Source organism: Saimiri boliviensis, chromosome 6 (assembly GCF_048565385.1).
Source record: "Saimiri boliviensis isolate mSaiBol1 chromosome 6, mSaiBol1.pri, whole genome shotgun sequence".
NCBI classification, from domain to species: Eukaryota; Metazoa; Chordata; class Mammalia; order Primates; family Cebidae; genus Saimiri; species Saimiri boliviensis.
This window is the reverse complement of record NC_133454.1, coordinates 8461398-8475139: the sequence shown is the minus strand read 5'-3', so window position 1 is coordinate 8475139 and position 13742 is coordinate 8461398. Positions and strand designations below refer to the sequence as shown.

The window sequence follows — 13742 nt, the reverse complement described above, 5'->3', positions numbered from 1 at the left end:
TCATAATATTAGACACTCAGATGGGCTTTGTAATCCAAGTTTTTTTGAAAAATGTATTTCAGAGGAAAAAAAATTTTTTTCTTTTTTTGAGAAAGAGTTTCACTCTTGTTACCCAGGCTGGAGTGCAATGGCACGATCTTGGCTCACCGCAACCTCCGCCTCCTGAGTTCAAGCAGTTCTCCTGCCTCAGCCTCCCGAGTAGCTGGGACTACAGGCACGTGCCACCATGCCCAGCTAATTTTTGTATTTTTAGTAAAAACGGGGTTTCACCATGTTGACCACGATGGTCTCTATCTCTTGACCTCGTGATCCACCCACCTCAGCCTCCCAAAGTGCTGGGATTATAGGCATGAGCCACCATGCCAGAGGAAAATTTTTTAATATACAACCCCCTGTTTTTGCTCTGTCGCCCAGGCTGGAGTACAGTGACATGATCATGGCTCACTGCAGCATTGACCTCTTCAGTTCGGTCCTCTGACCTTAGTCTCCTCAGTAGCTGGGACTACAGGCATGGGCCACCATATCCAGCTTTTTTTTTTTTTTTCCTAGTAGAGATGAGGTCTTACCATGTTGCCCAAGTTAAACTTTAACCTCTTTAGGCCAGCCGTGGTAGCTCATGCTTGAAATTCTAGCATTTTGGGAGCCCGAGGTGGGCATATCTCTTGAGTCCAGGAGTTTGAGACCAACCTGGCCAACATAGTGAAACCCCATCTCTACTAAAAATTAGGTGGGTATGCTGATATACACCTGTAGTCCCAGCCACCCTGGAAGCTAAGGTGGAAGGATTGCTTGAACCCAGGAGGCGAAGGTTGCACTGAGTCAAGATCATGCCACTGCACTCCAGGCTGGGTGACAGAGTAAGACCCATCTCAAAAAAAGGAAAAACAAAATCCTCCTAAACATAAAATTTTGGTCTCATCTACTTTTTTTTTTTTTTTTTTTTTTTTTTGAGGTGGAGTTTTGCTCTTGTTACCCAGGCTGGAGTGCAATGGCGTGATCTCTGCTCACCGCAACCTCTACCTCCTGGGTTCAGACAATTCTCCTGCCTCAGCCTCCTGAGGAGCTGAGATTGCAGGCACATGCCACAATGCCCAGCTAATTTTTTGTATTTTCAGTAGAGACGGGGTTTCACCATGTTGACCAGGATGGTCTCGATCTCTTGATCCACCCGCCTCAGCCTCCCAAAGTGCTGGGATTACAGGCTTGAGCCACTGCGCCCGGCCCAGGTCTCATCTACTTTTAATAAAAGATTTTTTCAACCTAACTTACCTAGAAGGAGGCTAATTATTACTAAGCAAGTCAGGTTATAGTCCTAGTTAGGTTTTTCAAAAATACAGCTGGGGAGTGAGAATTCCGTATGCCAGTATTTCTTGTCAGATAAATATTTTCTCAGGCTGGGCACGGTGGCTCATGCTTATAATCCCAGCACTTTGGGACGTCTAGGTGGGTGGATCACCTGAGGTCAGGAGTTCAAGACCAGCCTGGCCAACATGGCAAAACCCTGTCTCTACTAAAAATACAAAAATTAGCTGGGTGTGGTGGTATGCGCCTATAATTCCAGCTGTTCAGGAGGCTGAGGCATGAGAATCACTTGAACCCAGGAGGTGGAGGTTGCAGTGAGCTGAGGTTGCACTACTGTATTCCAGCCTGGGCAACAAGAGTGAAACTCATCTCAATTAAAAAAAGAAAAAATATTTTCTCATCGGTAGTCTGGAACAGTATTGTTCAATAGCACTTTCTGTGATGATGGAAATGTTCTCTATGTCTAGCATGTATCTATTAGCCACATGGGCTGTTGAATTCTTAAAATGTTAGTGTAACTGAGGAACTGGACTTTAAGTTTTATTTAATTTTAATTAAATATAAGTAGTCACATATAGCTAGTAACCACTGTATGGATAGTATGGTTCTAGATGTACTACAGAACTGTAAACAGTCTAAATTCAGGGGTTCCTATGAGTGAGATTTGAAAGTAAGGAAGAGGAAGACAGGAACTCAGTTGAAGCCACTGTTGCCTAATTAGGAATAGGCAAAGAATCAGGTCGAGGCTTTTTTTCTTGAAAACAAGATCATTGTTCATCATCTCTAGTAGTATTGCTGTTCTTTATATAATAAAACTTAATGTGCATTCCTTTTTTTACTTAATAAATATTTTATCTATCAAGGACTGTATAGTAGTCCCTGCTTATCCACACGGTATATGTTCCTAGACCCCTAGAGGGTGCCTGATAGTACTGAACTGCAGATAATATTGATTCCTGTATATTGTATGGGTGAATTTTTTTCCTCCTTTATAATTCCACTGATAGAAAATTTACTCTTACCATAGATCTCAGCAATCAGTGTACAATTTTTTTTCTTTCCTTATTGAGAACTTTCAACTTTTCACTAAAAGGAAACACTTTACAGCCTCTCTTTGATATATCTGAATCGACAGCATTACTACTCTTATGCTTTGGAGCCATTGTGAAGTAAAACAAGGGTTATTTGAACACAAACACTGATGCTGCAACAGGCAAGTTTTTGTAAACAAGATGGCTACTAAGTAACAAATGGCCTGATCGAGTTTATGGCATATGCTGGACAACGGGATCATCCTTGTTTCAGCAGGACAGTGCAAAATTTAATCACACTGCTTAAAACAGTGCATGATTTAAAACATGAATTATTTCTGGAATTTTCCGTTTAATATTTTCTGCCTGCTGTTGACCCTGAGTGATTAAACCACAAAAGCTAAATTGCAGATACGAAGGGACTAAGGTGCTAGATTTGGCAGGCTAGTTTTGTCCTCATGAAACTCATAGTTACTCAAACATGTTCATATTACTTAGAATGTATGTATGCTTATGTAATATTAGAGTTTGTGTTATCTTTCTGCCATTTTCTTCCGTTCCATGCCTGACAAAAAAGACACAGAATGTTTTTCATTGCTTCTGTATAACTATACCTCTTAATGGGTATAGCTAAGAAATTAAAGTATTTTAGGAGGCCCTGATATTTAATTTCTGTACTCATTATTTATATTATTAAGTGTGTGAAGATAGAATTTGGCTGTACATCATTTGCTGCTTCAAAGTAGTTCTTCAGTGGTGATCAGGATTTCCCAGTGCTCTCAGAAAGTAGAAATAGTTAATGTATTTATGCTTTTGTTTCCTTCTGCCTTTTTTTACTTCTCTCTTTTTCTCTTTTTCACTTTTCCCATCGTTTACTCCCATCCTCAGTCTGTCAGTGACAATAATAGAGACGAAGCGTCACTACTTACTTCTTTGAAAATTGGTACACTTGGTGAAGAAACCTCTTTCTTTTAAATGGAATATGTATTAGCTTTCCCTTTGTATGAGTTCGTTGTTAATAGATCAATAGTATTTTTGTTACCTAGATAATGGAAATAGAAGAGCAGAAGCAAAAGCAGTTGGAATTACTTGAACAAATTGAACAGCAGAAATTAAGATTAGAAACTGACTGCTTCAGGGCTCAGCTGGAAGAAGAAAAAAGAAAAAAAACTGCTCAACAGACTGGGGTAGGATGCAGAAAATCTCATCACCATATAAATCTTTTGGTGACGGGGGCAGGAAAATATGAGCACTTGTAGCATTTAGAAAAGTGAAATGGTTGGCTGGGTGCAGTGGCTCACGCCTGTAACCCCAGCATTTTGAGAGGCCGAGACAGATCAGTTCAGGTCAGAAGTTCAAGACCAGCTTGGCCAACATGGTGAAATTCCGTTTCTACTAAAAATAAAAAAATTAGGGCTGGGCGCGGTGGCTCACGCCTGTAATCCCAGCACTTTGGGAGGCCGAGGTGGGTGAATCAGAAGGTCAAGAGATCAAGACCATCCTGGTCAACATGGTGAAACCCCGTCTCTACTAAAAATACAAAAAATTTGCTGGGCATGGTGGCGCGTGCCTGTAATCCCAGCTACTCAGGAGGCTGAGGCAGGAGAATTGCCCGAACCCAGGAGGCGGAGGTTGCGGTAAGCCGGGATCGCGCCATTGCACTCCAGCCTGGGTAACAAGAGCGAAACTCCGTCTCAAAAAAAAAAAAAGAAAAGAAAAATTAGTTGGGCATGGTAGCACATGCCTGTAATCCCAGCTACTCAGGAGGCTGATGGAGGAGAATCACGTGAACACAGGAGGTAGAAGTTGCAGAGTGAGACTCCATTTCAAAAAACGAAAAGTAAAATGCCTCTGTAATTCATATTTGGTCTTTTTTTTAATATAATGTATGTATACATAATAAATGTGCCCAGTTATGGCTTTCATCTTTCAGTTTCTATAGGATATTAATAGATATGACCATGGTTTATAGGTAATGAGTACATTGAGCTTTTGAATGGGCACTAAAGAATGACAAATTAGTTTATTTCTTACTGATGGAAGCTGTATAGACGTTTACCATTATAGAACTGTATGTAAAAATACTTTAGTACTTATTTCTAAATTTGCCTTTTAATTAGTAACTTTGTCTTTTATTAGGTTGGCATTGTTCCAGCATCATGCTCTGTAATTTCTGATGAAGATAGTCATAGGCAATTGATTCGTAACTATCAACATCAGCTTTTACAACAAAACAGGTATTAGCTAGGGTATAATTTATATGAGATTGTATGTGGCTACAATTTTAAGATTTACTATTTTGTTTATATGATGATCTAATTTGGATTTCCTTAGAACTATGGCATATAGAACTGCCATTCTTAAAGGACAATGTGAGTGTAATTTCTTCTCACCATGAGTATTGCCAACCCTAGATTACTGTTTGTTAAATTTAATGTATAGATATGGGGCTTTCATTTTTCATTAAAAAAGAGTAATTGTTTTCTTTTGTTTTTGTTAGGTTACACAGGCAGTCTGTTGAAACAGCCAGGAAACGATTACTTGAATATCAAACTGTGTTGAAAGGAAGGTGCCCATCGATGTCAGCTCCATCATTGATAATTGATTCTACTATATCAATGCCATCATGGAAATCTGAGACACCAACTGCTGTATCAGAGCATTGGGATCAAGGTCAGAGACTCAAGTTGAATCCTAACAAATACCAACCCATACAGCCTATACAGACCTCCAAATTAGAACAAGGTCATTTTCAGGTAGCTGGACAAAATCACTTTCCACAAAGACAAGTGGAAACAACAGAAACATTAGGTGTTTCAAATATTTTAACCAATCAGTCTTTAAAATCACAAGAACATTTTATGCAGTTCTCTCAGACTGAAACACAACAAAGAGACTATAAATTGGTCCCTGAAGATTCTGAGACACTTTCAAGGACTTTGTCACATGACAGGCAGCTAATATCACAGGATGCTAGAAAAATATCTGAAACATTTAGGATAACAACTTTTCAAAGTTTAGATTCCCAACAGATGTTCTCAGAGAATAGTGAAAATACGTCTTCCAAGCCAACTGATCCTTCTTCATTTGTACCACTAGTACCTCAGCATTCTTTTAGTTCTTCGCCTGTTGAAGTTGAGTCAGGAAAAATGCAAGAACCCTTTTCAACCATAAGGAAAAGTACAGTTTCCACAAACCATTCCATCATCAGCCAAATGCCTGATAGGTATTTGCTACCCTCAGAGAATATCACAGCCCAACAAGGTAATATGAAGGCCCTCCAAGAACAGTTAGACCTACAGAAGAAAGTTCTTCAGGCGAGACAGGAAGCTCAGGAACAGCTGCTTTTGTGCAAACAGAGAGAATTGGAACAGCAAACTGGCCTCTCGGTATTCCTTCCCTTGGTAACTCCCAGTTCATCTGCTTTATTGCCTTCTGCCAAAGCTGATTTGGGGAGCATCCAGGAATCGTCACCAGCCAAGAATAATACTGCAATTTTCTCAGACCATCATGTGATCTCACAACTTCAGGACAGGCTTTTGAATTTTTCACAGCCTGTCTTATCACAGCAAAATAATTTTAAATTTCTCCAAGAGCAGTTGAATATTCAGAAGGATAGCCTTCAGGCTAGGCGAGAAGCCCAGGAAGTATTGTGTGTACATAAACAGAGTGAATTGGATGGAAGAGCATGTTCTGAACAGTCTGAGCCCTCTTCTCTCCCTTTTCAGGTAGCTCAGCATACGTTTACTTCACTACCTTCTGCTGATACAAAACCTGGAAAAATCCAGGAGCAGTATTCATCTAAGAGCGAGAAAGGACTTGTTTCATGCCAATCTGATGTCCCCAAATCTCAGGATGGGTCTTCGAGTTTCCTACAGCAGTTCCTACCTCTACATGATAGTTTGAAGTTGCTCCAAGAACAATTGACTAAACAGAGGGATACCCTTCAGGCTCGGCATGAAGCTCAGGTGGCATTACTCTTACATAGACAAAGAGATTCAGGAGACAGTAAGTCCGGGCTGGTGAGCTCTTCATCCTCACCAATGGTGGTTCAACATTCAGTTACTTCACAAGCTTCTGCTAAAGCTGAGCCTAGGAGAATTCAGGAGCTTTATTTATCTGAGAAGGAGAATGTAGTTCCCTCCAGTCATTTGATAATTCCAACATTTCAAGATAAGTCTCCTAGTTTTCCACAGCGTAGATTGCCACAGGAAGAAAATTTGACAATTCTCCAAGAACAGTCACAGATACAAAGAGTAATACTTGGTGCTAAAGAAGGGACTCAGGAATTCGTACACACAGAAAGTGAATTGATGGAAAGAATTTCTTCTGAACAGACTGGTACCTCTTCATCCCTTTCCCAGGTAGATGAATCTGAGAGATTCCAGGAATGTATTTCAATCAAGAGTGACAATATCCTTCCCTTAAGCTGTTCTAAGATCCCAAGATTTCAGGAAAGACTTTTGAGAGTTTCACAACATACAGTACCTCTACGAGATAATTTGGAGGAACACCAAGCATCGCTAGACACAGAGAAATTCAGCTGGAAAACCCAAGAAAATACATCTTCTGAACAAACTGGCTCATCATTGGTACCCCAGTTGGTACAGGTTTCATTTACTTCATTAGCTTCAGCTGAGTCTGGCACAATCCTGGAACCTCTTTCAACAGAAAGTGAAAGTAAAATTTCTTCAACCCATCTTCAGATCCCACAGTTGCAGGATAGACTTTCGAGGATATCACAGCTTATCCAGCCTCAACAAGATAATTTGAAGGCACTTCAAGAAGAGTTAGCTACACAGAGAGAAGCCATAATTCTAGCTAGACAAGAAGCTCGGGAAGAATTACTTTTACATAAACAGAGTGAATGGGAGGGAAGAATATCTCCCAAGCAGGTTGACACCTCTTCCTTACCGCTAATACCACAGCATTCATTCGCCTCATTACCTCTTACTGAATCTGAAAGAAACCAAGAACCATGTTCAATTAATGGTGTTAATATGGTATCCTCAAGTCACGCTGAGATACCAAGATTGCCTGATGGGCTTCTGGGTTTGTCACATGTTGTTTTACCTCAACAAGATAATTTGATTGCACTTGAAGAACACTTGCGTGCACAGACAGATTTCCTTCCTTCTACTGAGAAAACCCAGAAAGAATTGATGTTGTCAAAAGCATGTACATTTGAGGAAAAAGTATCTCCTGAGCATTTTATCCAGTCTCACCATGGTGATTTGCAGGCACTTCAGCAGCAGTTAGATACACAGAAGAAAGCCATTCGATCTAGTCAAGAAGTCCAAGAAGAATTGCTTTTGCAAAGATTAAGTGAATTGGAGAAAAGAGTATCATCTGAACAAATTAGCTGCTCTTCATTTCTGTCCCAGATAGTACTGCCTGTTGCTGACTCTGAGAGAACCCAGAAGTCTCTCCCAACCAAAAGTAATGATACTGTTCTCTCAGGTCATCCTGAGATCCCAAGATTACAGGATAGACTTTGGAGTTTGTCACAGCCTGTTCTGCCTCAGGAAGACAATTTGACAGCTCAGTTGGATGTACAAAGGGAAGTGATGTATTCTTACGAGAAACTCCAGGAAGAGCCTTTAAACAAACAAACGAAGTTGAGCAAAAGTGAATCTGCCGAGCATACTGTCCCCTCTTTGTTTCTACCCCAGGAAACAGAGCATTCGTTTATTCCACTACCTTTTGCAGAAACTAACCCTAAAAGCACTTGTGAATTATACTCATCCCATAATGAACATGCAGCTCCCCCAAGTGATCCTGTGATCCCAGCTTTTCAAGATAGACGCTTGAGTTTTTCACAGCCTGTCTTAGCCCAGCAAGATGACTTGGGACTTCAGAAGCAGTTGGAACTACAAAGAGAAGTTCTGCATTGTAGCCAGAAAACCCAAGAAAAACTGCATTTACAGAGACAAACAGCATTGCAGCAGCAGATACAGAAACACGAGGAGACTTTGGTGGATTTCCTTAAAGACAGTCAGGTATGTTTTAAACCTGAATAATAATGAAACAATAGAAGTTTAAACCCAAATTAGTTTTTAATAATAGGATTACAAGTTTTTAGTTATTGAGAATAAGTAGTTTGACCTCAACTGTGCTTTGATTTTCTACCCTAAATAATGTGGAAATTAAAACAAAAATTGATCCATCCACATGGTGTTTATGAGGTGAATAGTTACATGAAGCCTTATTAATTTCATTTTTTTTACTTTTACTTTTTTTTTTTTTTTGGAGACAAAGTCTTGCTCTATCATCCAGGCTGAGGTGCAGTGGCACTATGTCAGCTCACTGCAACATCTGTCTCCTGGGTTTAAGTGATTCTTGTGCCTTACCCTCCTGAGTAACTCGGATTACAGCTGTGTGCTACCGTGCCTGGCTAAATTTTGTAATTTTTTTAGTAGAGACTGGGTTTTGCCATGTCAGCCAGGTTAGTCCCTAACCAACGTCAGCCTCTCAAAGTGCTAGGATTACAGGTGTGAGCCACAACACATGCCCCAAAGCTCAATTAATTTCAAATGCAAACATACCACAAAACAGTGTAGATTCTCATTTTGGAATTTTGTTTTAATGGATTTTAAGCTTACTATAAGATTAAAATTATAAAAATAACTCGTTAGCAGAATTTCTCTTATATAGCTGCAGACATTGTGCTCTTTGCTGACATTTATATCCAAATTTGCATCAATACTATCTTTTTTCTCAAGTGACACTGTTATTACTTGTTGCAAAACTAGCATGATTTTAGGCTGACGTACAGCTGGACCTGCTGCTTGTATCCGAATTGTTCTTAAGACTCTGGCCCAGTGACTCATTCATAGTTGTTCTACCTGGGAGATGAATATGTTCTAAATTTGAACGTATCCATTTTATTTTAAAAGACCACTTCTGCTGGGCGTGGTGATCCAGACCTGTAATCTCAACACTTCGGGAGGCCATGCCAGGTAGATCACCTGAGCCCAGGAGTTTGAGACCAGCCTGGGCAACATGGCAAAACCCTGTCTCTACAAAACATACAAAAATTAGCCAGGTGTGGTAGCATGTAGCTCTAGTCCCAGCTATTCTGGAGGCTTAGGTGGGAGGATATCTTGAGCCCGGGCGGTTGAGGCTGCAATTGGCCGTATTATGCCACCGTACTTCCGCCTGGGCAATGAGGGAAACCGTATCTCAAAAAAATAAATAAAAGGCCACTTCCTAAATTTATTATTTAGTCTAAGTAGAATTCTACAAAACCTTTGATATCGAAAAGAAGCTTCAGTTGGGTTCAGGAAGGTTTGACATCCAGACATTTACTGGTCATTTAAAGGGAAAGTAATGACAAGAAAAACAGAAGGAGATACTCAAATGTAATCTCTTATGGAAAGATGCAATGGAGGCTAAGTTGTTGTTTGTTTGCTGTCTTGCTCTGTCGCCAGGCTGGAGTGCAGTGGTGCAATGGCTTACTGTAGCCTCCAGCTGCCTGGTTGAAGCAATTCTCTTGCCTCAGCCTCCCGAGTAGTTGGGAATACAGGCAAGCAACACCATGCCCAGCTAATTTGTTTATTTTTAGTAGAGACGCAGCATCATCATGTTGTCCAGGATAGTGTGCATCTCCTCACCTCTTGATCCGCCCACCTTAGCCTCCCAAAGTGCTGGGATTACAGGTGTGATCCTCTGCGCCTGGCCAGAGGCTGAGTTTTTAAGTCCAAGGCTGTGAGTGGTTTTATTTTCTTTCTTTTCCTTATTTTTGAGACAGAATTTTGCGGTGTTGCCCAGGCTGGAGAACACCGGTGCAATCTCAGCTCACTGCAGCCTCCACCTCCCAGTTCAAGTGATTGTCCTTCCTCAGCCTCCTGAGTAGCTGGTATTACAGGCACGCACCACCACGCCCAGCAAATTTTTGTGTTTTTATTAGAGACGGGATTTCACCATGTTGACCAGGCTTTTCTCAAACTCCTTACTTCAGGTAACCTGCCTGCCTCAGCCTCCCAAAGTGCTGGGATTACAGGCATGAGTGACTGTGTTCAGCCAAATGGTTTTATTTTCAGTGGAAATATTATCCTTTTGGCATTAGAAGTACATCTTATTTTTTATATATAGATAAAATTGTAAAGTGTGATTGATGGAACTGTTTATTTGGTTGACATTCTAATTTAAGAAGAGAGATATAAATCTTTTTTATAAATAAAGACTGGGTTCCACCAATGTTGGTCAGGCTGGTCTTGAACTCCCGCCTTGGCCTCCAAAATGCTTGGATTACAGGCGTGAGCCACCACGTCCAGCCAGGATATATAAATCTAATGAAGAATTCATCACATGATCCCCCAACTTGTGTTTCCCCACCCTCATCTCCACTTTTTCAGATAAGTAAGCCCATAGTTGGAAATGATTTAAAAACTCAGAAGATGGGGCAGCTCAAAGAGTGGTTTCCTAATATACAAGACCTAGTAGGAAATGATCAGGAAGACATTAGGCATGCAGATAGGAACAACTCTGATGATAATCAGCTGGTTTCGGAAGATTCTAGTGCCAAGCAAAGTGGTAAGATAATTGTGTTTTATTGTTATTATTCCACTGGTTATTCCTTGTTTACGTCCCCTGTAGCTTGCTAGTTGAAGAAAAGTTAAAAGTATGTTAATAGATTTTTTTATTTTACCCAACTTTGTCATTGACTTAACAGGTGAGCATCTGGAGAAAGAACTGGGTATAAGATCCTCAAAGCCACCTGTAGCAAAAGTGAAATACGGTTTGGACTTAAAACAGCATGAACTTAGTGCTATACAAGAAGCAGAGTCACCAGCAAGTGGCAGAACTTCTATACTAGGTACATAGGTGGTTTGATAAAACAATAATTTTAAATAATTTGCCAGTTTTCTACCTTTTTTTTTTTTTTTGAGATGGAGTCTTTTTCTGTTGTCCAGGCCGGAATGTAATGGCGTGATCTCAGCTTACTGCAACTTCCGCCTTCTGGGTTCAAGTGATTCTCCTGTCTTAGTCTCCCAAATAGCTGAGATTGAAGATGCCCACCGCCACACCCAGCTAATTTTTGTGTTTTTAGTAGAGACAGGGTTTCACCATGTTGGCCAGGCTGGTCTTGAACTCCTGACTTCAGGTGATCTGTCTTCCTCAGCCTCCCAAAGTGCTGGGATTACAGGCGTGAGCCACCGCACCTGGTCTACGTTTTTTCAGAGTGCTAAATGTTTTTTGTTAAGTTATAGCAGGAAAGGAAGATAGAAAAAAAGGACAAAGAAACCTAGCCTGACTTTCATGAAAAGGAAAAAATGGTTTTTGTAAACCATATTTAAAAGTTGGACTTAAATGTGGCATTGGTAATAACTATGACTGTGTAATTTCTTTATCTTTTATATGGTGAAACCAACTTATTGTAGACAAAAATTTTTTTGATTTTCCATGTTCTGACGGTTATTCCCTCTTCTTCCTTTAACATCTGTCTTCTAAATGTGTTTCTTTAGGATACACTCAGGTTTTTTTCTCTTTCCCTTTGTCACCTTCTACTTTCCTATCTTCACTGCTCTTGTCTTGTATTTTTATAGGATTATTATGCCTATATCCTGGCTTTATGGTCGGTATCAACAGATAACGTTTCTTCACTGTACTACTTTCTACATCCAGGTGTCAGGAAGAAAAAACACCCATCCGTGCAATTTTTAATAAAAAGTCTTATGTGAATTTCATAATTATTTTTAGAATTCAGATTCACTAAATAATTTTCTCAATCAAATTTATCAAGATAAATTATTTTTTAATGGGGAAAGTTAGCTTTGTCAATAGAAAGGTACATAGAAGTTATATCCTCATTAATATATTAGTTGAAAAAAAAGTTATAATGTTAATATTGTTTTCTTCTTTAGCTATAAAATACTGTACCTGTGTTTCCGAGCATTTGAAAGAATTAAGAGAGGCATGCCAGGTGCAGTGACTCATACCTGTAATCCCAGCACTTTGGGAGGCTGAGATGAGAGGATTGAGACCAGCCTCGATGAAACCCCATCTGGTGGCACTTGCCTGTAGTCCCAGCTACTTGGGAGACTGAGGTGGGAGGATCACTTGAGCCCAGGAGGTTGAGGCTGCAGTGAGCTGTGGTCATACCAGTGCACTCCAACATGGGCAACAGAGCAAGACTGTGTCTTAAAAAAAAATTATAGGAATGCAAACGATTTAGAAAAATTTTAAAAATTAAAGAATTAAAGAAGGTAGAAATATCCCCTTTATTACTAGGCTTTGGAAGCTCTTCTTCTGTCGTACTATTCAACAAATCACAACTGATAAGGAATTGATTAATACTTTCCCTAATTCGGAATGAGCATTGGGAAATTCTCATCACTGGTTCATGTCATTTAATGAATCATGTTTGAGACTGCAATAATGTCACTTTGTCTAAAAGGGAAATCCGTATATTCCCTTACCTTCACCCCTTTAGCCTTTAGCCTTCTTTTTTCAGTGAATAGTACCCAGATGTCAAGTTTTGGCCCTTCCCTTATTACTTCCCTAATACCAAATAAGTCACCAAATCTACTTTTTGAACTCCTGAATATGTCCACATCTTTCCATTCCCAATACCATTTATTTAATTTAGGCTATTATTTTTTTCTTGGATAGTTGCTACCACTCCCATTGTCTCCCTATTTCCAGTCTTGCTTTACTGCAATCCATTTTTCAGTGGTGTATTCAGAGTAATCTCTCTCTGTTTCTCCCTGTTTAAAACTGCAATCGTTTAAGTCTAGGAATAAGTCTAAATAAGTAAAAATCCCTAGGTAGGTGAACTAAAATCCCTACCAAAACCCCTGGTAGGGGAACTGCCAGGCCCTCATGATCTTTCTCTTCCTCCCTTCAAGACTTAGTGTCATTTGTTTGGTAAACTCTTATAAGTTTCCGTCTCATGAAGTCTTGGGAGTTATCGTAGCCTTTAGCATATTTCTTAGGGTGATACTTTTTTTCATCACATTACATGCAAGTAATTTAAAAAGGGAAATAGTGCTCAAAGATATAACATGAAACAGCAGTTCTTCCTGCCCCTTACAACACCCTTTAATACCACTCACTGGAGGCAGTTACTTTTCAAGTCTTTTTAAGTGTTTCTTCTTGAATTTACTTCCCTAGTTGCAGTGTGTTTAAGCAAAAAGTAAGGTAAATTGTCATCATGGTAATACTTAGATCTTTTTCGCTGCTGAGTCCATTAGTATTTTATGTGATTATATTTTCTTTGTGTAAACCTTTTTTTGTGTGTAGTAAATTATCTTCTTTATTTCATTTGCTTAAAGTTTTTTAAAATGTCTTTCTTTTTTCTACTACTTCAGTTAAATACCTCTAAATATAGTTTTCTAGGTAGTTTGCACTATTTTCTCTTTTTGTGGAACACCTTTTAGTTGGAAGTCGTATGGACCGTGCTATGCA

At 39.7% G+C, this 13742-nt stretch overlaps 1 protein-coding gene across 5 annotated transcripts in view; it reads left to right on the top strand.

Moving 5' to 3' along the window:
- The window catches only part of CEP295 (centrosomal protein 295), a 61827-nt gene that overhangs the window by 26451 nt on the left and 21634 nt on the right, over positions 1 to 13742 (top strand). For 3 of the 5 annotated variants that reach the window (XM_039462195.2, XM_074400328.1, XM_074400330.1), the window contains 5 exons: positions 3380 to 3520; positions 4473 to 4570; positions 4834 to 8332; positions 10691 to 10868; positions 11008 to 11151. In XM_039462195.2, the coding sequence (XP_039318129.2) occupies positions 3380 to 3520; positions 4473 to 4570; positions 4834 to 8332; positions 10691 to 10868; positions 11008 to 11151 (4060 nt within the window). Of the gene's footprint in view, positions 1 to 3363; positions 3521 to 4472; positions 4571 to 4833; positions 8333 to 10690; positions 10869 to 11007; positions 11152 to 13742 lie in introns of all 5 variants that reach the window. The other 2 variants (XM_074400329.1, XM_074400327.1) reach the window with 2 other exon arrangements.